At 46.3% G+C, this 24,124-nt stretch overlaps 1 protein-coding gene across 1 annotated transcript in view; it reads left to right on the forward strand.

Moving 5' to 3' along the window:
* Positions 1-22,292, forward strand: part of vwa8 (von Willebrand factor A domain containing 8) — an 83,546-nt gene extending 61,254 nt beyond the window's left edge. Inside the window, 7 exon segments of the mRNA XM_084161610.1 lie at positions 7,583-7,691; positions 9,575-9,630; positions 9,632-9,698; positions 10,512-10,670; positions 15,339-15,437; positions 19,352-19,590; positions 20,598-22,292. Of these exon segments, the coding sequence (XP_084017736.1) occupies positions 7,583-7,691; positions 9,575-9,630; positions 9,632-9,698; positions 10,512-10,670; positions 15,339-15,437; positions 19,352-19,590; positions 20,598-20,706 (838 nt within the window). The 3' untranslated portion in view covers positions 20,707-22,292.
* The last annotated feature ends 1,832 nt before the right edge of the window (positions 22,293-24,124 follow it).

Raw genomic sequence — 24,124 nt, forward strand, 5'->3', positions numbered from 1 at the left:
GCTGTCTGGCTGACGCATTAAAAAAATGCATTACGCCAGTGGCTAAGATGCAGAGAGTCAGTGCAGGTGGTTAGTCCAGTTCAAGTGTCTGATGGCTTGTAGTTAGAAACTGTCTCTGAGCCTGTTGGTATCAGACCTCATGCTCCAATAAAGTCTGTCCGATGGTAAGGGAGTGAACAGCTCGTGGCTGGGGTGTGTGGGGTCCTTGATGATGCTGTGAGACTTCCTCAGGCATCGTTTCGAGTAGATTGACCTGGATGGGTGGCAACACGGCCCCAGTGATGTAGTGGGCCGTCTTCAGCACCCGCTGGAGGGCCTTGCGGTCGTGGACGGCGCAATATCCGTACCAGGCCGAGATGCAGCCAGGCAGGACGTTCTTGATAGTGCAGCGGTAGTATTTGGAGAGGATTTCTTCAGCCGTCTTAGGAAGTAAAGACGCTGTTGTTGCACCTTCTTGACAAGAGTGGTGGTGTTGTTGGTCCATGTCAAGTCTGCTGTGTGTGTGTGTGTGTGTGTGTGTGTGTGTGTCTCTCTCACATACACACACCCAAACAAACACATGCACAAAGACCCCCCCCCACACACACACACACTCACACAGACCCCCTTAACCTTTTCCCCTTTGCAGAAATTGATCTCATTGTGTTGTCTATGTACGAATAAACAGTGCCAGTCATGTGTTGACTTAGTTTAAGGTTGTGCATCAGTCAGCTCCTTCTCTTTTAGACCTTAGAATTACATTCTAATACCTGACACTGTGAATACACACATGCACAGAAACACACACATACCCACACACACACTACTGATAGATGTGTTGTCATTGTGAATAGCGGTGCTGTGGGGAGAGTGTGTTGTGTTGGTGTAGTGAGCCTAGGGTTGTAAAGGGAGGGTATATTACTAGAAACGTTCGAAGTTTAGCAATAAACATCTAGTGTCCGTTTTGGGTACTTCAGATTAACACGTGTCTGTAATTATCTGTGGCCTTATCACATGTACAATATATTTAAATAATGATAATTCATTTTTGTTGTTGTTGAGAATGACAAAGCTGTAATACATTATCCTAAATATTAACCATCAACTTAGTGAATATCATTTGTGTTTTAATATGAGGGTTTCAGCATGAAATATACTTTTAAAAAATGACACACTTGTATTTATTTTACCATGTCAATATGTCTTTGTTTTTAAATGTTTTGGGGCCACACTGGTGGCAGTTGTGAAAAAAGACAATAGTTGGAATAGTTGATTGAAAATAGTGGCATTTTTGATTAGAAGCTTTTTTTCATTAATTAGATATATATGTTTTTATTTATTTGTATTTATTCAAGTATAAATTACCAAAGTTACCATAGATTGCCATTGATTACCTGTTAATTATCCAAATTACTTTTGATTCCGATAACTTTGGTAAATTACTGGTAGCTTTGCAACCCTAAGTGAGCCACACCCTGGGTTCTTGTTGTTGTCCTGAAAAAGGATTCAGTATTCTGTCCATCTTTTTTCACCCCCTGTTTGGCCACAGCTGGGGCTAGCTGTTCCCTCTCTGGTCTGTGCTACGTTCTGGATGAAGTAGCCGTGGCTGCTGGAGAGTCACACAGGAATGTGTAGAGGGAACCACTGGACTGCATAATGCTATGTGCCATGTGAGAGTATGGGACTGTTGTGCAATATTGAGTGTGTACCTTAAATAAAACTAACCAAATCCTGCTAGGAAATAGCAACAGTTTACATACTTGAATATAAAGATGACATCTGGCCCTAGGAAGATTGAATGTTAGGCTGCAGTGAGGACAGAGTGAAGCTGAATGCTAGGCTGCAGTGAGGACAGAGTGAAGCTGAATGCTAGGCTGCAGTGAGGACAGAGTGAAGCTGAATGCTAGGCTGCAGTGAGGACAGAGTGAAGCTGAATGCTAGGCTGCAGTGAGGACAGAGTGAAGCTGAATGCTAGGCTGCAGTGAGGACAGAGTGAAGCTGAATGCTAGGCTGCAGTGAGGACAGAGTGAAGCTGAATGCTAGGCTGCAGTGAGGACAGAGTGAAGCTGAATGCTAGGCTGCAGTGAGGACAGAGTGAAGCTGAATGCTAGGCTGCAGTGAGGACAGAGTGAAGCTGAATGCTAGGCTGCAGTGAGGACAGAGTGAAGCTGAATGCTAGGCTGCAGTGAGGACAGGGTGAAGCTGAATGGTAGGCTGCATTGAGGGCAGATAGTAGTTACATTCTAAGCTAGCATTGAAGGTAGAGTGAAGCTTAAAGGAGAAGTTAGCTGTTATTTTATAACCAAATCTCTATTGTTGATATAAATGGCATTTTATAGAAGGGTCCATACACTTTTTTTTGCGATTTCACTTGTTTTTGAGAAACGTACCCTTACCAGCGATTCACTTCACCTCATCCTAATTGTGCAGTACGGAGGCTCTGAAAAAACATGAACAAAATGCCCCTTAATACGTCCTTCTAGAAACGGAAAAGCACTAGTATAGTGATGCAGGTCTTTTGATGTTGTACTCGATGTGTAATTTCAAACTTTATCCTCAACATTATATTCCCATGTACTGCACAACGAGGATGAGGAAGTGAATCGCTGTTTGGGGTAAGTTTCTCAAAAACAAGTGAAATCCAAAACAAGTGTCTGGACCCTTCTATAACATGCCATTTAAAAATTATCCTTTAATGATATGCTAGCAGTGAGAGCAGATTGAAGCTGAATGCTTTGCTAGCAGTGAGTGCAGATTGAAGCTGAATGTTAGGCTTGCAGTGAGGGCAGATTGTAGCTGAATGTTAGGCTAGCAGTGAGGGCAGATTGAAGCTGAATGTTAGGCTAGCAGTGAGGGCAGATTGAAGCTGAATGTTAGGTTAGCAGTGAGGGCAGATTGTAGCTGAATGTTAGGCTAGCAGTGAGGGCAGATTGTAGCTGAATGTTAGGTTAGCAGTGAGGGCAGATTGTAGCTGAATGTTAGACTAGCAGTGAGGGCAGATTGAAGCTGAATGTTAGGCTAGCAGTGAGGGCAGATTGTAGCTGAATGTTAGACTAGCAGTGAGGGCAGATTGTAGCTGAATGTTAGACTAGCAGTGAGGGCAGATTGAAGCTGAATGTTAGGCTAGCAGTGAGGGCAGATTGTAGCTGAATGTTAGGCTAGCAGTGAGGGCAGATTGTAGCTGAATGTTAGACTAGCAGTGAGGGCAGATTGTAGCTGAATGTTAGACTAGCAGTGAGGGCAGATTGTAGCTGAATGTTAGGTTAGCAGTGAGGGCAGATTGAAGCTGAATGTTAGGCTTGCAGTGAGGGCAGATTGAAGCTGAATGTTAGACTAGCAGTGAGGGCAGATTGTAGCTGAATGTTAGGCTAGCAGTGAGGGCAGATTGTAGCTGAATGTTAGACTAGCAGTGAGGGCAGATTGTAGCTGAATGTTAGACTAGCAGTGAGGGCAGATTGTAGCTGAATGTTAGACTAGCAGTGAGGGCAGATTGTAGCTGAATGTTAGGCTAGCAGTGAGGGCAGATTGTAGCTGAATGTTAGGCTAGCAGTGAGGGCAGATTGTAGCTGAATGTTAGGCTAGCAGTGAGGGCAGATTGTAGCTGAATGTGCACATCTGTCCCAGCAAGCAGGCTGGGCCTCTCTGTACCTGCTATACATTACATTTACATTTTAGTCATTTAGCAGACGCTCTTATCCAGAGCGACTTACAGGAGCAATTAGGGTTAAGTGCCTTGCTCAAGGGCACATTAACGTCATTTAGCAGACGCTCTTAGCCAGAGCGACTCACAAATTGGTGCGTTCACCCTATAGCCAGTGGGATAACCACTTTACAATTGAAGGATTCCTTTATCCTATCCCAGGTATTCCTTAAAGAGGTGGGGTTTCAAATGTCTCCGGAAGGTGGTGAGTGACTCCGCTGTCCTGGCGTCGTGAGGGAGCTTGTTCCACCATTGGGGTGCCAGAGCAGCGAACAGTTTTGACTGGGCTGAGCGGGAACTATGCTTCCGCAGAGGAAGGGGAGCCAGCAGGCCAGAGGTGGATGAGCGCAATGCCCTCGTTTGGGTGTAGGGACTGATCAGAGCCTGAAGGTACAGAGGTGCCGTTCCCCTCACTGCTCCATAGGCAAGCACCATGGTCTTGTAGCGGATGCGAGCTTCAACTGGAAGCCAGTGGAGTGTGCGGAGGAGGGGGGTGACGTGAGAGAACTTGGGAAGGTTGAACACCAGACGGGCTGCGGCATTCTGGATGAGTTGTAGGGGTTTAATGGCACAGGCAGGGAGGCCAGCCAACAGCGAGTTGCAGTAGTCCAGACGGGAGATGACAAGTGCCTGGATTAGGACCTGTGCCGCTTCCTGTGTAAGGCAGGGTCGTACTCTCCGAATGTTGTAGAGCATGAACCTGCAGGAGCGGGTCACCGCCTTGATGTTGGCGGAGAACGACAGGGTGTTGTCCAGGGTCACGCCTAGGCTCTTCGCACTCTGGGAGGAGGACACAGCGGAGTTGTCAACCGTGATGGCGAGATCATGGAACGGGCAGTCCTTCCCCGGGAGGAAGAGCAGCTCCGTCTTGCCAGGGTTCAGCTTGAGGTGGTGATCCGTCATCCATACTGATATGTCTGCCAGACATGCAGAGATGCGATTCGCCACCTGGTTATCAGAAGGGGGAAAGGAGAAGATTAGTTGTGTATCGTCAGCGTAGCAATGATAGGAGAGACCATGTGAGGATATGACAGAGCCAAGTGACTTGGTGTATAGGGAGAAAAGGAGAGGGCCTAGAACTGAGCCTTGGGGGACACCAGTGGTGAGAGCACGTGGTGCGGAGACAGCTTCTCGCCACGCCACTTGGTAGGAGCGACCGGTCAGGTAGGACGCAATCCAGGAGTGAGCCGCGCCGGAGATGCCCAGCTCGGAGAGGGTGGAGAGGAGGATCTGATGGTTCACAGTATCAAAGGCAGCAGACAGGTCTAGAAGGACAAGAGCAGAGGAGAGAGAGTTAGCTTTGGCAGTGCGGAGAGTCTCCGTGACACAGAGAAGAGCAGTCTCAGTTGAATGACCAGTCCTGAAACCTGATTGGTTTGGATCAAGAAGGTCATTCTGAGAGAGATAGCAAGAGAGTTGGCTAAAGACGGCACGCTCAATAGTTTTGGAAAGAAAAGAAAGAAGGGATACTGGTCTGTAGTTGTTGACATCAGTGGGGTCGAGTGTTGGTTTTTTGAGAAGGGGAGCAACTCTCGCTCTCTTGAAGACGGAAGGGACATGGCCAGCGGTCAAGGATGAGTTGATCAGCGAGGTGAGGTAGGGGAGAAGTTCACCGGAGATGGTCTGGAGAAGGGAGGAGGGGATGGGGTCAAGCGGGCAGGTTGTTGGGCGGCCTGCAGTCACAAGTCGCAGAATTTTATCTGGAGAGAGAGGGGAGAAAGAAGTCAAAGCATAGGGTAGGGCAGTGTGAGCAGGACCAGCAGTGTCATTAGACTTAACAAACGAGGATCGGATGTCGTCAACCTTCTTTTCAAAGTGGTTGACGAAGTAATCCACAGAGAGAGAGGAGGGGGGGGGGGGTGGGGGGGAGGATTCAGGAGGGAGGAAAATGTGGCAAAGAGCTTCCTAGGGTTAGAGGCAGATGCTTGGAATTTAGAGTGGTAGAAGGTGGCCTTAGCAGCAGAAACAGATGAAGAAAATGTAGAGAGGAGGGAGTGAAAAGATGCCAGGTCGGCAGGGAGTTTAGTTTTCTTCCATTTCCGCTCCGCTGCCCGGAGCTCTGTTCTGTGAGCTCGCAGTGAGTCATCAAGCCACGGAGCTGGAGGGGAGGACCGAGCCGGCCGGGAGGATAGGGGACACAGAGAGTCAAAGGATGCAGAAAGGGAGGAGAGGAGGGTTGAGGAGGCAGAATCAGGAGATTGGAGGGAGAAGGATTGAGCAGAGGGAAGAGATGATAGGATGGAAGAGGAGAGAGTAGTGGGAGAGAGAGAGCGAAGGTTGCGGCGGCGCATTACCATCTGTGTAGGGGCAGAGTGAGTAGTGTGGGAGGAGAGCGAGAGAGAAAAGGAAACAAAGTAGTGGTCGGAGACATGGAGGGGAGTTGCAGTGAGATTAGTAGAGGAGCAGCATCTAGTGAAGATGAGGTCAAGCGTATTGCCTGCCTTGTGAGTAGGGGGGGACGGTGAGAGGGTGAGGTCAAAAGAGGAGAGGAGTGGAAAGAAGGAGGCAGAGAGAAATGAGTCAAATGTGGACATAGGGAGGTTGAAATCCCCCAAAACTGTGAGGGGTGAGCCATCCTCAGGAAAGGAACTTATCAAGGCGTCAAGCTCATTGATGAACTCTCCAAGGGAACCTGGAGGGCGATAGATGACAAGGATATTAAGCTTAAATGGGCTAGTGACTGTGACAGCATGGAATTCAAATGAGGAGATAGACAGATGGGTTAGGGGAAAAATTGAGAATGTCCACTTGGGAGAGATGAGGATTCCTGTACCACCACCCCTCTGACCAGATGCTCTCGGGGTATGCGAGAACACATGGTCAGACGAGGAGAGAGCAGTAGGAGTAGCAGTGTTTTCAGTGGTGATCCATGTTTCCGTCAGCGCCAGGAAGTCGAGGGACTGGAGGTTGGCATAGGCTGGGATGAAGTCAGCTTTGTTGGCAGCAGAACGGCAGTTCCAGAGGCTGCCTGCGACCTGGAACTCCAGGTGAGGGGTGCGTGCAGGGACCACCAGGTTAGAGAGGCAGCAGCCGCGCGGTGTGGTGCGTTTGTGTAGCCTGTGCAGAGAGGCTACTATACTAGTTGCTAGTGGTAGGGATTTGACCCATGTGTTAGCAGTTTGTTTGAAACTGTGATACGTGACAGGATAAAGTCAGACTGATCGCACGGCTGATACACACACAGCCACAATACCACCGACTGAAAACACACACCACACACACACACACACCATCTTGTCACGCTCTGGTTCTCAGTTTAGACTTCAAACACCTCATAGACAATCCCCCAGCAGGCCTTCAGGGAGAGATGTGGTCTCATATCTGCCTGTCCCTATTTACCTGGATTAAAGGCGTGCGTGTGTGTGTGTGTGTGTGTGTGTGTGTGTGTGTGTGTGTGTGTGTGTGCACGCTCCATGGGGGAAAGGATTAACTCTGCCAGTCACTGGGATTAACACAGAGATTTAGATATGCTACTCTTACCTGGAGGGTTCAACACACCTGCCCTAGGCTACACAGGTGTGTGTGTATGCTTGCGTGGATTGCTAGTGTGTGTGAGGATCAGGGGCTGGCAGCACTCCAGTCAGGCATCAATCAGCCCACCTGCGCGCACACACACACACACACAAACACACACACGCCTCCCACTGGCCCTTATTAAACAGGACTGGCCCCTCTCTTCTGCTCTTCAGGTGTGCTGAGCTCATGGAAACATCCCTTATACACTTCTCACACATGCTAACATGCTTGTGTCAACACCCATCACCTTTCATTTAGGATGAATGTTGTACACATTGCCTCTGATCTTGGTTGTATTTTTCCTTTTAGAATAATGGCAACAGTAGCCCACTGTTTCTTTCTCTAACCCCCCCTATCTCTACCTCTCTCCCTCTCTTCTTTCCCCAGGTTGAAGGAGATAGACATGAGTGAATATGATGCATCTACCTACGAGCGTTTCTCTGGAAATGTCAGAAGACAGGTCCAGTCTCTACGCATAATTCTAGACAGCTTACAGGTAACAACACACACGATATGTCCCAGAATACTGTTCCCATGTTGGTAATAGCAGTCCTCACTGGCCCTAACAAGCACTCTGATTGGTTGTCCAGATGAGGGCCCCTGGACAATGGGTGTTGCCAAATATCAGGAGTGTGATTCTGTCTTTTTATCTTTTCCTGGGAGAGGTAGGTAGTTGTACGTGTGTAATTGGATTTGTGTGTATGCGTGTGAGAAGAGTGGAAATACTTTTAGGACATGACAATGATTACAGAGTATGAGGCCAAGCTCTATGATTCTCCAGTCCAGGGTGGGTGGGTGGGTGTGTGTGTGTGAACGTTTTACTATACTTGTGATTACCAAAAGTCCTCACAAGAATAGTAAACAAACTGAAATTCATAGAAGTGAGGACATTTTTCCGGTCCGCAATTTTAGGGGTTTGGGTTAGAATTAGGGTTAAGGTTAGGGAAATTTTGATTTTGAATTGTTGGTCCCCAAAAAGTCCACACAAGTATATATAGTGCATGCGTGCGCTCCACGCCTTGTGTGAAGATCTATAATCTCTGTCTTTGAACATGCTTATGTTGTTTGTTTTTATTTGTTCCTATAAAGAGAACTATCCTGTGTGTATATGAAGTAATGTGCTATCTTAACATAGCTTTTTATACACACACACACACAGTAGAGCTTGCAGGCTCCCAGGGAAATGAAATGATACCCTATTGTTTCTGTCAGCTGTAGAGATCAGAGCAGACCGCCCCACCGGGGAATCCCTTCTGATAACACACACACACACACACACACACACACACACACACACACACACACACACACACACACACATACATACACACAGTCTTCCATATGTGATTACCCACACACACACACAGTTCCATATGTGATTGCCCTCAGTGTTTACTCCTAAACACAGCTCGCAATGGACAGGGTTGCCAGATTGAGACATGATCCATATTTTCTCACTCTGGGGAGACCCCGGTTTTGTCTTATTCTCTGTAATGGTTAGGATTTTGTCAGTCAGCTGATCCTAGTTCTGTTTTTAAGGGTGTATCAGATCCAGATACAATAGCAGTGGGCTGTTGTGACATAACCCTGGGGTGGGGTGGGCTGGGGTGGACTGGTCTGGGCTGGACTGGACTGGGGTGGGCTGTGGTGGACTGGGGTGGGGTGGGCTGGGGTGTGCATAGGCTACTTACTGTGCATTATGTGATATCTCATACTGTATCTCTTATCTCTGTGTGTGTGTGTGTGTGTGTGTGTGTGTGTGTGTGTGTGTGTGTGTGTGTGTGTGTGAGTGTGAGTGTGAGTGTGTGTGTGTGTGTGTTGCGCATATGTGTGCACGACTGTGTAGTAGTATTAGCTGATAACATCCTCTACTGTGTCTACTAGAGCTTGTCATGTCTGTGTAGAATGTGTGAACAGTGACCCGTCTAGCCACCATAACCCTGTCCAGCTGTTACATATTATGGACCGTTTAGGCAACTATCGCCCGGTAATCAATATAACCTTTTTCTGGTTATCATACTTTTTCTGCCTGTCATACTTAATCAATCTTTCTTTGTTTGCCCTGTCAAATGCCCAGAGAAAGATTTGTATTTGTGGTTCCATGAAAATATTGTTTTTAAGTCTTCTCCTAAACAGTAGTGATGAAACACTCTGAGCCTTCTGATCACTGAGGGTCAGTTTCCCAAACCCAGACTAAGCTTATTCCTGGACTACAAACACTTTCAAAGATCCTCCATGCTCTTAAGTCCAGGAGTATGCTTAATTTGGGTTAAGGAGACTGGCCCTTAGATTGTTCTGATTGTTTGGGAATTAGTCTATCCCTATCAGAGTTGATTAGTGGGTGATATGTTGACAGTGTTTCTCTGTCTGTGTCCCCAGGCCAAAGGTAAGGAGCGTCAGTGGTTGAAGAACCAGTCACTGGGAGAGCTGGACGATGAAGATCATAGACGGACTGACGGGAGAGAAGGCTATCTACAAACGCAGAGGAGAGGTGGATCCAGAGGTAGGTGTGTTGTGCATGCGCGCATATCTGTGTGTGTGTGTGTGTGTGTGTGTGTAGTTGGATTCCTGTGGTGTGTGTGATTATTATTATTATTGCAAATCTATGGTCTCGGATCACACACATTCTCCCAGGTTCCCACACTTAACTAGCCATTAACCACACACACAAACACAATGTTCCCACATTAACACATCCCCCCCATACGCACGTGTACCCAAACAAACACAAACTCACTAACCAAAATACACACACGTTTTAATCTCACTTAGCTCCAAGCGTCAAATATTTTTGGTCTGTCTAGAGAGGCCACCCGTCTATGGTAACATAATAAACACCCACTTAAGAGATATAAAGGAGAAACAAAAGAAAATGTTTCTCCCACTATTAAGTCAGTTATTTCTAGGTAATGCAATTGAGCAGTGCCTTTTTCCATGGATATCCACTTGAAGTGATGACCAGTTTTCTGAATGAATGAGTTTCCCCTAGCTTTTATTTGCTGATGTTAAGTAGAGTGATTAAGATAATGTGTCTCAGCTTGTCTCTGTGAAAACGTTCTTTTCCAGAATATTATAGTAGGGATTCTCACTTTTGTTTCTAATATTATTGTGTTCCAGTTCTATACAGTACCAGTTCCCCTGTAATATTCCATCCTGCAGGGAAGTCTGTGTGTACTATCTGTTTAATCCTCTGTTTCTGTGTGTGTCTGTCTGTATGTCTCTCTGTGTGTGTGTGTGTGTGTGTGTGTGTGTGTGTGTGTGTGTGTGTGTGTGTGTGTGTGTGTGTGTGTGTGTGTGTGTGTGTGTGTGTGTATAGTTGGGCAGCCCGCAGCAGAAGCCAAAGCGTCTGCGTGTGTTAGCTGACGTGTCGGGGAGCATGTACCGTTTCAACGGGGTGGACGGCAGGCTGGAGAGATCCATGGAAGCTGTGTGTATGGTGATGGAAGCCCTGGAGAGCTACGAACAGAAGATCAAGGTGAGATACACACATATGCACATGCAGTAGTTTCCCGTCGGTACAAAACTAGGATCAGCTAAAGTATTCTTTAGACAGAATATGTGTTGGTTTGTCCAGACTGTAATATCTGTGAAGTATAGTCACCTTTCACAGGAGAGAGAGTGCGAGAGAGAGGGTCAAAGAGAGGAAAGGGGAGGAGAGAGGGAAAGGGGGAGTGCGAGGGGTAGGGTGATAAATGGGTGGTGAGAGGGAGGGAGGGATAGTGTCCATGTCAGACGTGTGTGAGGAGTGGAGAGGAGGGTGAAGTGGCAGACTTCATGGCCCCACAGCGTTTTCCCCTACACCACCTGACCTACTGCTCACATATCAGTGTTACACACACTTGCGTAACACACCTGCATCTGATAACACACACACACACCTGTGCTCTACAATCTGACAGGTGCCACCTGCTCATATACATCTAAGATAAGATGTGCAGACACACGCACACACACAGAGACACACGCACACACATACAGAGGCTTGCGAAAGTATTCACCCCCCTTGTCATTTTTCCTGTTTTGTTGCCTTACAACCTGGAATTAAAATAGATTTTTGGGGGGTTTGTATCATTTGATTTACACAACATGCCTACCACTTGGAAGATGCAAAATATGTTTATTGTGAAACAAACAAGAAATAAGACAAAAAAACAGAAAACTTGAGCGTGCATAACTATTCACCCCCCCAAAGTCAATACTTTGTAGAGCCACCTTTTGGAACAATTACAGCTGCAAGTCTCTTGTGGTATGTCTTTATAAGCTTGGCACATCTAGCCACTGGGATTTTTGTCCATACTTCAAGGCAAAACTGCTCCAGCTCCTTTAAGTTGGATGGGTTCCGCTGGTGTACAGCAATCTTTAAGTCATACCACAGATTCTCAATTGGATTGAGGTCTGGCCTTTGACTAGGCCATTCCAAGACATTTAAATGTTTCCCCTTAAACCACTCGAGTGTTGCTTTAGCAGTATGCTTAGGGTCATTGTCCTGCTGGAAGGTGAACCTCCGTCTCAGTTTCAAATCTCTGGAAAACTGAAACAGGTTTCCCTCAAGAATTTCCCTGTATTTAGCGCCATCCATCATTCCTTCAATTCTGACCAGTTTTCCAGTCCCTGCTGATGAAAAACATCCCCACAGCATGATGCTGCCACCATCATGCTTCACTGTGGGGATCGTGTTCTCGGAGTGATGAGAGGTGTTGGGTTTGCGCCAGACATAGCGTTTTCCTTGATGGCCAAAAAGCACAATTTTAGTCTCATCTGACCAGAGTACCTTCTTCCATATTTTGGCGAACACCAAACGTGTTTGCTTATTTTTTTCTGGCCAATCTTCCGTAAAGCCCAGCTCTGTGGAGTGTACGGCTTAAAGTGGTTCTATGGACAGATACTCCAATCTCCGCTGTGGAGCTTTGCAGCTCCTTCAGGGTTATCTTTGGTCTCTTTGCTGCCTCTCTGATTAATGCCCTTCTTGCCTGGTCCATGAGTTTTGGTGGGCGGCCCTCTCTTGGCAGGTTTGTTGTGGTGCCATATTCTTTCCATTTTTTAATAATGGATTTAATGGTGCTCCGTGGGATGTTCAAAGTTTCTGATATTTTTTTCTAACCCAACCCTGATCTGTACTTCTCCACAACTTTGTCCCTGACCTGTTTGGAGAGCTCCTTGGTCTTCATGGTGCTGCTTGCTTGGTGGTGCCCCTTGCTTAGTGGTGTTGCAGACTCTGGGGCCTTTCAGAACAGGTGTATATATACTGACATCATGTGACAGATTGCACACTGGTGAACTTTATTTAACTAATTATGTGACTTCTGAAGGTAATTGGTTGCACCAGATCTTATTTAGGTGCTTCATAGCAAAGGGGGTGAATACATATGCACGCACCACTTTTCCGTTATTAATTGTTTTGAATTTTTCCACTTCACCAATTTGGACTATTTTGTGTATGTCCATTACATGAAATCCAAATAAAAATCCATTTAAATTACAGGTTGTAATGCAACAAAATAGGAAAAACGCCAAGGGGGATGAATACTTTTGCAAGGCACTGTATACTAACACACACACCAGCCTGTATGCAAGTTATAAAAGAGAGGAAACTAGACGACTTCAGTGTTGCATTCCAGAGCATCATAAAGTCATGTTTAGAAGAAGCTAAGCCCATGTTTAGTCAACAGGGTTCATACACACACACATACAAAACACATTGAATGAGAAGGTGTGTCCAAACTTTTGACTGGTACTGTACATACATACACACACACACACACACACAGGGCCATGCATAGACCTTTCAGGGGGCAGGTGTTCAAAATATAAAAAAGGGCACCCACTAAATGCCTCTGTAGAGAAAAATGCATTTTTAGCATAGGCCTATTTATTTCTGCAACAACACACTCATCATCAATTTGAAGCAAGCGGGAAACGAGGGTAGGCTATCAGCTGATTTTTTGTAGCCTAGGGTCCGGGAGAAAATGTGGCCTTATATACACGCATTTCATGCAATTCTACATCATTTTACATGACTGGAGACTTTGACAGAATCTTTTTTAAATGACAGACTACTTTGACACTGACAAACTGAGAATCTGAGATCAATAAAAAACGACCTCATCTTGAATCCATCAATAGCCTAGGTCTAGGTGTGTGGAGACACATATTGTACAATCTGAGGAGGAAATTATGCGCAGCTTACTCTCCGGCGATGGCCGATGCGCTCGTGCCAAAAGCCTATATCTCTCTCTTATTTTACTTTGTAAAACAATGTTCGCTCAATATGCCTATTTGGAAGTTGATAAAATATTTTGATAGCCTACATCAGACAGATTAGAGTATTTTATTTTCAGCAGGAGCCATTTGCTTTCCAACCTGTGTTTTCTCAAGATTGTATTTGAAATATTGAGAAAGGCCTGTTTTGAATTCATGCTGTTCACTGACAGATTTGCTGCGCGTTCCCGCCTGTAGGCTATGCCTTCTTATTGGGCAACACACAATCCACAGCTAGACTTGTTTTAAAGAAGCTGTTGATCCTTCCTCTGTGGCTAAATTATAGGCCTACTTATGGTGTAGTAGGCTTTTCTGAATTATTTCATTTATTTCTGAACAGACAGCAATAATACTGTAACTTTGACACTTTTATTTAAATGTATCAGGGGTGCTGCAGCACCTCCAGCACCCTTCCTGTGGCTATGATTCTATGAGGAAATAAATGATGAAGTGCTGCTGCCGTAGCCAACCAGACCAAATATTGATGATGATGTAAATCAAGTGTTAATCAAATGTTATGCTGCTGTGGCAGCACTGTTGATATTTAAAATAGGTAGCTTGCTACACACGGTGATCGCATCTCGCCATGCATTTTTGGATACCGGGCGCACGCTATCTCTGTACAGGGCAGACTGGGAAAAAGGCACAACCAGGCGCACGTGAGCTCCGTACAGGGTAGACCAACGGACGGGGTAGGGTTAGGGGGATGACGAACTTGACGACGTCACGACGACTTTGGGGCAGTGGCTTCAGAACAACAATGACAAAAACGGTATACAAAAAAACACCCAAATGGGCACTTGGCGAGTGGGAGGGCAAAGGGGCAGGTGCTCGGGCACAGGTAGATCCCTATCTGTGCACGTGCCTGCACACACACGTAACAGTGAGACTCATATACCTCAGTCGCAATCAGGAGTGATGCCATGTGACACTAGATATGGGGAGTTCCACTGTAGGACACTTTATCTGACTCTGAGTTATGTGAAAACTAGGTTTTAAAAGATGATTGATGGCAGAAGTGTGTGACTAGGCTGACATACTGGGCTCTGGCAGAGACAGAATACCCTTGACCCTCCATAAATATGAGCCCTAATATCACTGGATCATCAGTGCCATCCCCGGCTATAGCAGTGGACCAACATAGCAGCAGGGGGGAATGCTTGGCTTTGCTTTCTAGGCAGTGGTGATAGGTTGAGAACCAGGGTTGGAGATGTATTGCATGATGTTGTATGCTCCTTTTTATTCACAAGGCTGAAAATATGCAAAATCATGTCACATGCGCCGAATACAACAGGTGTAGACTTTACCGTGAAATGCTTACTTACGAGCCCTTTCCCAACAATTCAGAGTTCAAAAGTAAGACAAATGTGCAAAAAAGGAAATAGTAACACAATAAAATAACAATAACGAGACTATATACAAGGAGTACCAATACCGAGTCAATGTGAAGGGGTACGAGGTAGTTGAGGTAATATGTACATGTAGGTAGGGGTAAAAGTGACTAGGTAATCAGGATAGATAATAAACAGAGTAGCAGCAGTGTACAGGTATGTGAAGAGTGTGAAAGTGTGTGTATGTGTGTGGCGTCAATATGCATGCGTGTGTGTGTGTGTAAGTGTGTGGGTAGAGTCCAGTGGGTGTGCATAGAGCCGGTACAAGAGAGTACGTGCAAATAAAAAGGGGGTGGCTGGAGTCTTGGACAATTTTTAGGGCCTTCCTCTGACACCGCCTGGTATAGAGGTCCTGGATGGTGCTGTACTGGTTCAACCAGTTGCCATACCAAGCGGTGATGCAGCCAGTCAAGATGCTGTCAATGGTGCAGCTGTAGGACTTGCTACGTATAGGTCATAAGTTGTTTTACCTCAGCTTTCTCTCTTTTCTCCAGTATGACATTGTGGGTCATTCTGGTGATGGTTATGACATAGAGCTGGTCAGAACAGACAAGGTCCCCAAGAACAACAAACAGAGACTGAAGGTCCTCAAGGTACGGACCCAACTCCACTTCACTCTACCCCACTCTACCGAACACTAGCCTACTCTATATCTCACTCTACTCCACTGACTCTACCTCACTCTGCCTCTACCCCACACTATCCCGCTCAACCTCACTCTACCCCACTCAACCTCACTCTACCTCACTCAACCTCACACTATCCCACTCAACCTCACACTTCCCCACTCAACCTCACACTATCACACTCAACCTCTCACTACCCCACTCAACCTCACTCCACCTCACACTACCCCACTCTATCTCACTCTACCCCACTCAATCCCACTCTACCCCACACAACTCCACCCTACCTCACACTACCCCACTCAACCTCACACTACCCCACTTAACCTCACTCAACCTCACACTACCCCACTCAACTTCACACTACCCCACTCAACCTCACACTACCCCACTCAACCTCACACTACCCCACTCAACCTCACTCTACCTCACACTACCCCACTCAATCTCACACTACCCCACTCAACTTCACACTACCCCACTCAACCTCACACTACCCCACTCAACCTCACACTACCTCACTCAATCTCACTCTACCCCACTCAATCTCACTCTACCCCACTCAACCCCACACAACTCCACTCTACCTCACACTACCCCACTCAACCTCACACTACCTCACTCAACCTCACATTACCCCACTCAAACTCACTCTACCTCACACTACCCCACTCAACCTCACACTACCACACTCTACCTCACTCAACCTCACACTACCCCACTCAACCTCTCTACCCCACTCTACCCCACACTGCTCCACTCAACCTCACACTACCCCACTCAACCTCACACTACCCCACTCAACCTCACACTACCCACTCAACCTCACACTACCCCACTCAACCTCACACTACCCCACTCAACCTCACTCTACCCCACTCAACCCCACTCAACCTCACACTATCCCACTCAACCTCACTCTACTCTACCCTACCTAACCTCACTCAACCCTACTCTACCCCACACTACCCTACTATATATCTCACTTTACCCCACTCAACCTCATTCTACCTATTCTACCCCACTCAACCTCACACTACCCCACTCTACCCCACTCAACCTCACACTACCCCACTCAACCTCTCTACCCCACTCTACCCCACACTGCTCCACTCAACCTCACGCTACCCCACTCAACTTCACACTACCCCTCTCAACCTCACACTACCCCACTCAACCTCACTCTACCCCACACTACACTACTCTATATCTCACTTTACCCCACTCAACCTAACTCTACCTCACACTACCCCACTCAACTTCACACTACCCCACTCAACCCCACTCAACCTCACACTACTCCACTCAACCTCACACTACCCCACTCAACCTCACTCTACCTCACACTACCCCACTCAACCTCACACTACCCCACTCAACCTCACACTACCCCACTCAACCTCACTCTACCCCACTCAACCCCACTCAACCTCACACTACCCCACTCAACCTCACTCTACTCTACCCTACCTAACCTCACTCAACCCTACTCTACCCCACACTACCCTACTATATACAGTGGGGGAAAAAAGTATTTAGTCAGCCACCAATTGTGCAAGTTCTCCCACTTAAAAAGATGAGAGAGGCCTGTAATTTTCATCATAGGTACACGTCAACTATGACAGACACATGGAGGAAAAAAAATCCAGAAAATCACATTGTAGGATTTTTAATGAATTTATTTGCAAATTATGGTGGAAAATAAGTATTTGGTCACCTACAAACAAGCAAGATTTCTGGCTCTCACAGACCTGTAACTACTTCTTTAAGAGGCTCCTCTGTCCTCCACTCGTTACCTGTATTAATGGCACCTGTTTGAACTTGTTATCAGTATAAAAGACACCTGTCCACAACCTCAAACAGTCACACTCCAAACTCCACTATGGCCAAGACCAAAGAGCTGTCAAAGGACACCAGAAACAAAATTGTAGACCTGCACCAGGCTGGGAAGACTGAATCTGCAATAGGTAAGCAGCTTGGTTTGAAGAAATCAACTGTGGGAGCAATTATTAGGAAATGGAAGACATACAAGACCACTGATAATCTCCCTCGATCTGGGGCTCCACGCAAGATCTCACCCTGTGGGGTCAAAATGATCACAAGAACGGTGAGCAAAAATCCCAGAACCACACGGGGGGACCTGCAGAGAGCTGGGACCAAAGTAACAAAGCCTACCATCAGTAACACACTACGCCGCCAGGGACTCAAATCCTGCAGTGGCAGACGTGTCCCCCTGCTTAAGCCAGTACATGTCCAGGCCCGTCTGAAGTTTGCTAGAGTGCATTTGGATGATCCAGAAGAGGATTGGGAGAATGTCATATGGTCAGATGAAACCAAAATAGAACTTTTTGGTAAAAACTCAACTCGTCGTGTTTGGAGGACAAAGAATGCTGAGTTGCATCCAAAGAACGCCATACCTACTGTGAAGCATGGGGGTGGAAACATCATGCTTTGGGGCTGTTTTTCTGCAAAGGGACCAGGACGACTGATCTGTGTAAAGTAAAGAATGAATGGGGCCATGTATCGTGAGATTTTGAGTGAAAACCTCCTTCCATCAGCAAGGGCATTGAAGATGAAACGTGGCTGGGTCTTTCAGCATGACAATGATCCCAAACACACCGCCCGGGCAACGAAGGAGTGGCTTCGTAAGAAGCATTTCAAGGTCCTGGAGTGGCCTAGCCAGTCTCCAGATCTCAACCCCATAGAACATCTTTGGAGGGAGTTTAAAGTCTGTGTTGCCCAGCGACAGCCCCAAAACATCACTGCTCTAGAGGAGATCTGCATGGAGGAATGGGCCACACACCAGCAACAGTGTGTGAAAACCTTGTGAAGACTTACAGAAAACGTTTGACCTGTGTCATTGCCAACAAAGGGTATATAACAAAATATTGAGAAACTTTTGTTATTGACCAAATACTTATTTTCCACCATAATTTGCAAATAAATTCATTAAAAATCCTACAATGTGATTTTCTGGATTTTTTTTCCTCATTTTGTCTGTCATAGTTGACGTGTACCTATGATGAAAATTACAGGCCTCTCTCATATTTTTAAGTGGGAGAACTTGCACAATTGGTGGCTGACTAAATACTTTTTTCCCCCACTGTATCTCACTTTACCCCACTCAACCTCATTCTACCTATTCTACCCCACTCAACCTCACACTACCCCACTCTACCCCACTCTACTCTACCCTACCTAACCTCACTCAACCCTACTCTACCCCACACTACCCTACTATATATCTCACTTTACCCCACTCAACCTCATTCTACCTATTCTACCCCACTCAACCTCACACTACCCCACTCTACCCCACTCAACCTCACACTACCCCACTCAACCTCTCTACCCCACTCTACCCCACACTGCTCCACTCAACCTCACACTACCCCACTCAACTTCACACTACCCCTCTCAACCTCACACTACCCCACTCAACCTCACTCTACCCCACACTACACTACTCTATATCTCACTTTACCCCACTCAACCTAACTCTACCTCACACTACCCCACTCAACTTCACACTACCCCACTCAACCTCACTCAACCTCACACTACTCCACTCAACCTCACACTACCCCACTCAACCTCACTCTACCTCACACTACCCCACTCAACCTCACACTACCCCACTCAACCTCACTCTACCCCACTCAACCCCACTCAACCTCACACTACCCCACTCAACCTCACTCTACTCTACCCTACCTAACCTCACTCAACCCTACTCTACCCCACACTACCCTACTATATATCTCACTTTACCCCACTCAACCTCATTCTACCTATTCTACCCATTCTACCCTACCAATTCTCGTCTCCTGTCCTCTCTTCCACTGTGTGTGTGTCCTCACCTCTCTCTCTGCCCTCTCCAGAACATGCATGCCCACTCCCAGTTTTGTATGAGTGGAGACTACACCCTGGAGAGCACAGAGGCTGGCATCAGGGAGCTGGCACGCGAGGACGCTGACGAGCGCTTCGTGGTGGTGCTGAGCGATGCCAACCTGGAGCGCTACGGTATCACGCCCGAACGCTTTGCCCGCGCCCTGACCTCGGACCCCCAGGTCAACGCCTTTGCCATCTTCATCGGCTCGCTGGGCGACCAGGCCGACAGGTGAGAAGATGGTGGAAGGAGATAGTGTGTGTGTCAAGCCGTGATGATTGTTTATCGTAACAGGTGACTCAAGTAAGTAGGCTCCTACATCAAGCACTTACTGGAGGATATAACAGTATAGTTTGACCAGTACTTTATCCTACCCACACAGTGTGCTGCCTGCTGCTCAGTAGTCCTTTGTAGTCTTTGTTCTCAATGAAATCCCAGTTTAAAGAGATTCTAAATACAGGACCAAGAAGGATAAGTGCTCTCTTAAACCTAATTATCCTTCTCTCTCTGCCCCTGACACATACACACATACAGTGTTGTCTGGCCTGTGTTGTGGCTTGTGTGGTTCGCGTCGCGTGTCCTTTGAAGTCTGAACGGTGTGGGCCATATTGTTTGTCGTTCTGTCCCGGCCTCAGGCTGGAGAATGTCAATGGGTAGCTTTAACCTCCGTCTCAGTCTCTCAGTATAGCTTAGGACCAAGTTAGAGAGAGTGAGAGAGCAAGGGGGAAAGAAGACAGAGAGTTATATGTGGCAGTACATTCCTCCCTGTTTCTGTGGCTAAGGTTGTGGCTGTGGTGTCTCTAAGCTGGTCACTGCCATGGCCTAAAAAGCAGTGATCATGACATAACGACCGGAATAAAAAGAAAAAGGATGGGGGGGGGGGGATTGAGGGAGGCAGCTAACCATGGGAAGAGAGAGAGAGAGAGAAGGGGATCAAGTCAGTTCTGTCTGTCAATGACAGCTATTGTCTCGCATTCATTCATTGGCTCAGGAAACATCTGGATCATTTGTCCTCACAAAGTGGGGTCTCTTTCTCAATGGAGTGTCCACATTCAGCTACTGAACACACTGTGGGTTGAATCTTGTCATCTATTTCTGTTCAGAAATTTGACAGTAGAAGGTCACTATCTCTCTCTCTCTCTAACTCGCTCTTCTCTCGCTCTGACTTTTTGTCATTTTTCTCCTCTCCTCTCTCTCTCTCTCTCTCTCTCTCTCTCTCTCTCTCTCTCTCTCTCCAGGCTCCAGAGAACATTGCCGGCTGGGCGGTCCTTCGTTGCCATGGACACCAAGCACATCCCTCAGATCCTGCAACAGATCTTCACCTCCACCATGCTGTCCAGTGCCTGAGAGTGAGACACACACATACACACATGCTTTAGCGCCAACTCAGTGACACCACATCATTTTTAGCTTATCAGGACAGTATGTGAAGTATAATGATAATGGCCTTCAGATTGCTGTGTACAGGACTACAGGGCCACACAGTGAATGGACTGTCAGTACTATCCGTTAGAATGTCCTACTGATAGAGCAGTAGACATCTATCTGTATGTTTTTTTTTAATGTATGATTTTATGAATGTCTAATATGTAGGGCGGCAGGTGGCCTAGCGGTTAAGAGCGTTGGGCCAGTAACTGAAAGGTCGCTGGTTCGAATCCCCAAGCTGACTAGTTGAAAAATCTGTCGATGTGCCCTTGAGCACTTAACCCTAATTACTCATGTAAGTTGCTCTGGATAAGAGTGTCTGTTAAATGACTAAAATGTAAATGTATGAATGTTGAGTTGTGTTTTGCCACAGCTCATAGCCCTGCATTATAACTGTACATTGAAGTGACATTACAGTGACATAAGAGTGACATTGCTGCTTATGAATATTTCTTAGGCCCCTAGACTAAGGTCAAGACAGTGAGGTCCAGGATGTTGTTTTAGGGTGTTTTGGGCAGATGCTGGTGCCCTGGTACACACAAACACACACAGTCGTGTTTGTCCGGTGTCGGTCGGAGGTGAACTTGAGAGAGCGTCTCTGTTTTTGGACTTCCTGTGTCTTGTGCCCTTTGACCTGACATACACACAGAGACACACACAGGGTGTCCAGCACTGACTTGGCGCCTGTGGAATGCCGGGACTATGAGGGGGGGAATTTCCCATCTGACTACACACACTCAGTTAAATGTTGAGCAACACCCTCAACTCAGTGTGTGGTGTGTTCCTTGTGATGCCCACTCTGCTCTTCTCAGCCCCCCCCAGGAATCTGAGCTTTCATTACAGCACCCCCACCCACACACCAACACTGCCACACACACACATAGTGATGTGTGTTGCTGGGGGAAATGTATGATTAATAGAAGCACTTGGAGGATGCAAAGGGATTCTGTAGAGGGGATGGAGGAACAGGAGGGAGGGAAGGAGAAAACAACTACTGAGAAAGAGAGAGGGGGTTAATGAGGAGAGGTAGAGGGAGAATGTCTCCTCAACTATCAAAGGATCATTTCTCCTAAGTTTGCCTTACCAGTGTTGGCCAGCACAGTGCACATGTGCAAACTCCTTATCTGTTCACTCAGTAGCCTGATCTCTCTCTCTTTCTCTTTCTCTCTTGCTCTGGCATGATGGAGGGATAGTGCCCTGTTTTCACTCTGACTCTGTTGCTCTTCTCTCTCTCGTAGGGTTGGTTGTTGGTGTGTGTGTTATGCTATCTGTGTGTTGGATGTGTCTGACTAGATTGACTACAGACCTAACTGATGTGGCATGATTGAATTGTGGCCTTTCTAAACACTTCTGTATATCAGATCTCTTCCATTATGATTCTAGTAATTCCTAACATTGCTGCTGTATTTGATCCATTTGTTTCCTTTGTTGATTTGTTTGTCATTGATTATAATGGAATAAAAGTGTATAAATATGTATAAAGTTGGAATAAACTCATAAATGATCAATCATGTCCTGTGCCGTGTTTGTTTTTGGCTTTGGTGGGTAATGTGTTATGTGTCAATGCTTCCATGACAGTGTGTGTGTGTGTGTGTGTGTGTGTGTGTGTGTGTGTGTGTGTGTGTGTGTGTGTGTGTGTGTGTGTGTGTGTGTGTGTGTGTGTGTGTGTGTGTGTGTGTGTGTGTGTGTGTGTGTGTGTGTGTGTGTGTGTGTGTGTTGTGTGTGTGTGTGTGTGCGTGTGTGTGTGTGTGTGTGTGTGTGTGTGTGTGTGTGTGTGTGTGTGTGTGTGTGTGTGTGTGTGTGTGTGTGTGTGTGCACCAGCTGTCTTTGCATCTTTTTTGTGTTTTCCTCTCTGGTCACTTTTTCCATGCACTGTTACAATCCTTATTAGCCTTGTACAAGAAAACCCTTGTCTCTCCTTAGGGTAACCCAGCTTCCCCAGCCTCAGGCCAAGGCTTACCGCATCCCACTCTCTGCTTCTGGAATTAAGATAGCGACAACAGATCTAGGATCAGATCACCCTACCCCATATCATAACTAACCGTTAAGGGGGTGAACATAAATCTGACCCTGAATCAGTGATTAGGGTGAACTTCTACCTATAGTGGAGTAATCTCCCTGGAGTATATGAAAAAAAATTTATGCACTCATTAACTGTAAGTCGCTCTGGATAAGAGCGTCTGCTAAATGACTAAAATGTAAATGTAAAATGAGTGTGTTGTTTGTAATGACATATGGCCCTGTCTGCTTCCTTTACAAGCTGTTTTATAGACCCGCTGTTTATCACCCTCGCTGGTGGAACAATGACAAATTTACTTTGAATGACTAACACACACACTATTGTAATATACACCTGGTCCTTTTATTTTTACCCCTCTCCCAGATTGCAATGGCGAGATAAGTTGTCTAGATGCGTGGGATGTTCTGTGAGTCAATCGCTGATAGCTGTGTTTGTTTGTGTATGAGATGCCATTCAGACTACTGTTTAGGTCTTTAGGTGCTTCCCCTAAAACACACACACGAACACACGTCACTGTTTGAGTCAGGGTTCCGTGTCTGAGGGTAATTTAGTCCATAGAGATACACTATATAATATTCTATCACTTAACACTCATAGATTGTAGTGGAGTTGCTCTTAGATAGCGTGACTATTTGACCTGAATCTGTTCTAGAACTGGAACAGTTAGTTACATAGTCTGATCTCTGTTGTTGTGAGCTCTCTATACTCCAGGGCTCAAATGACATTAATCAGTATAGTCCTGGAACAAACACACACAGTGTGACCTATATTCTATGGACTCTACACCGGTGTGAACGTGCAGTGCCATTGATCAGGAATCAGGAATGATTGGTTAGGGTGGTTAATTGATTGATTGATCACTGGTTACCATGGAGACCCAGCGGGTGGGATAGGAGAGCTAGATTGACAGTTAATTGTTAGTCCACCAGAGTGGAAAAATGTCTCACATGAAAATATGAGGGCGTGCGTGCGTATTTCCTGATGGTAATGAGTGTTAGTAAACCAGGGGAACAGGAAGCTCGTAATGGAGAGGAAGTGATGATGTCAAACAATAACACATGCCAGGGCACAGAGGTGCAAGCACGGGATTCTGGGAAAACTAGTTCTCTAGTAAGGGGCACGCGTAGACAAGATGGCATATTGAATAGAAATCGGTACAAAACACCTCAAGATAAAAACATAATATTCAAAATCAGTAAGTTAGACTAAATATTAGCATTTCATATATTCGCAGTTAATATAATTCAATCTGGATAATAACACAAAACAGATCATAAGGCTAGAGAAATATATCAACAAATATTACAACAACACGCAACA

This window comes from Coregonus lavaretus (assembly GCF_964263955.1).
Source record: "Coregonus lavaretus genome assembly, chromosome: 5".
Taxonomy (NCBI): Eukaryota; Metazoa; Chordata; class Actinopteri; order Salmoniformes; family Salmonidae; genus Coregonus; species Coregonus lavaretus.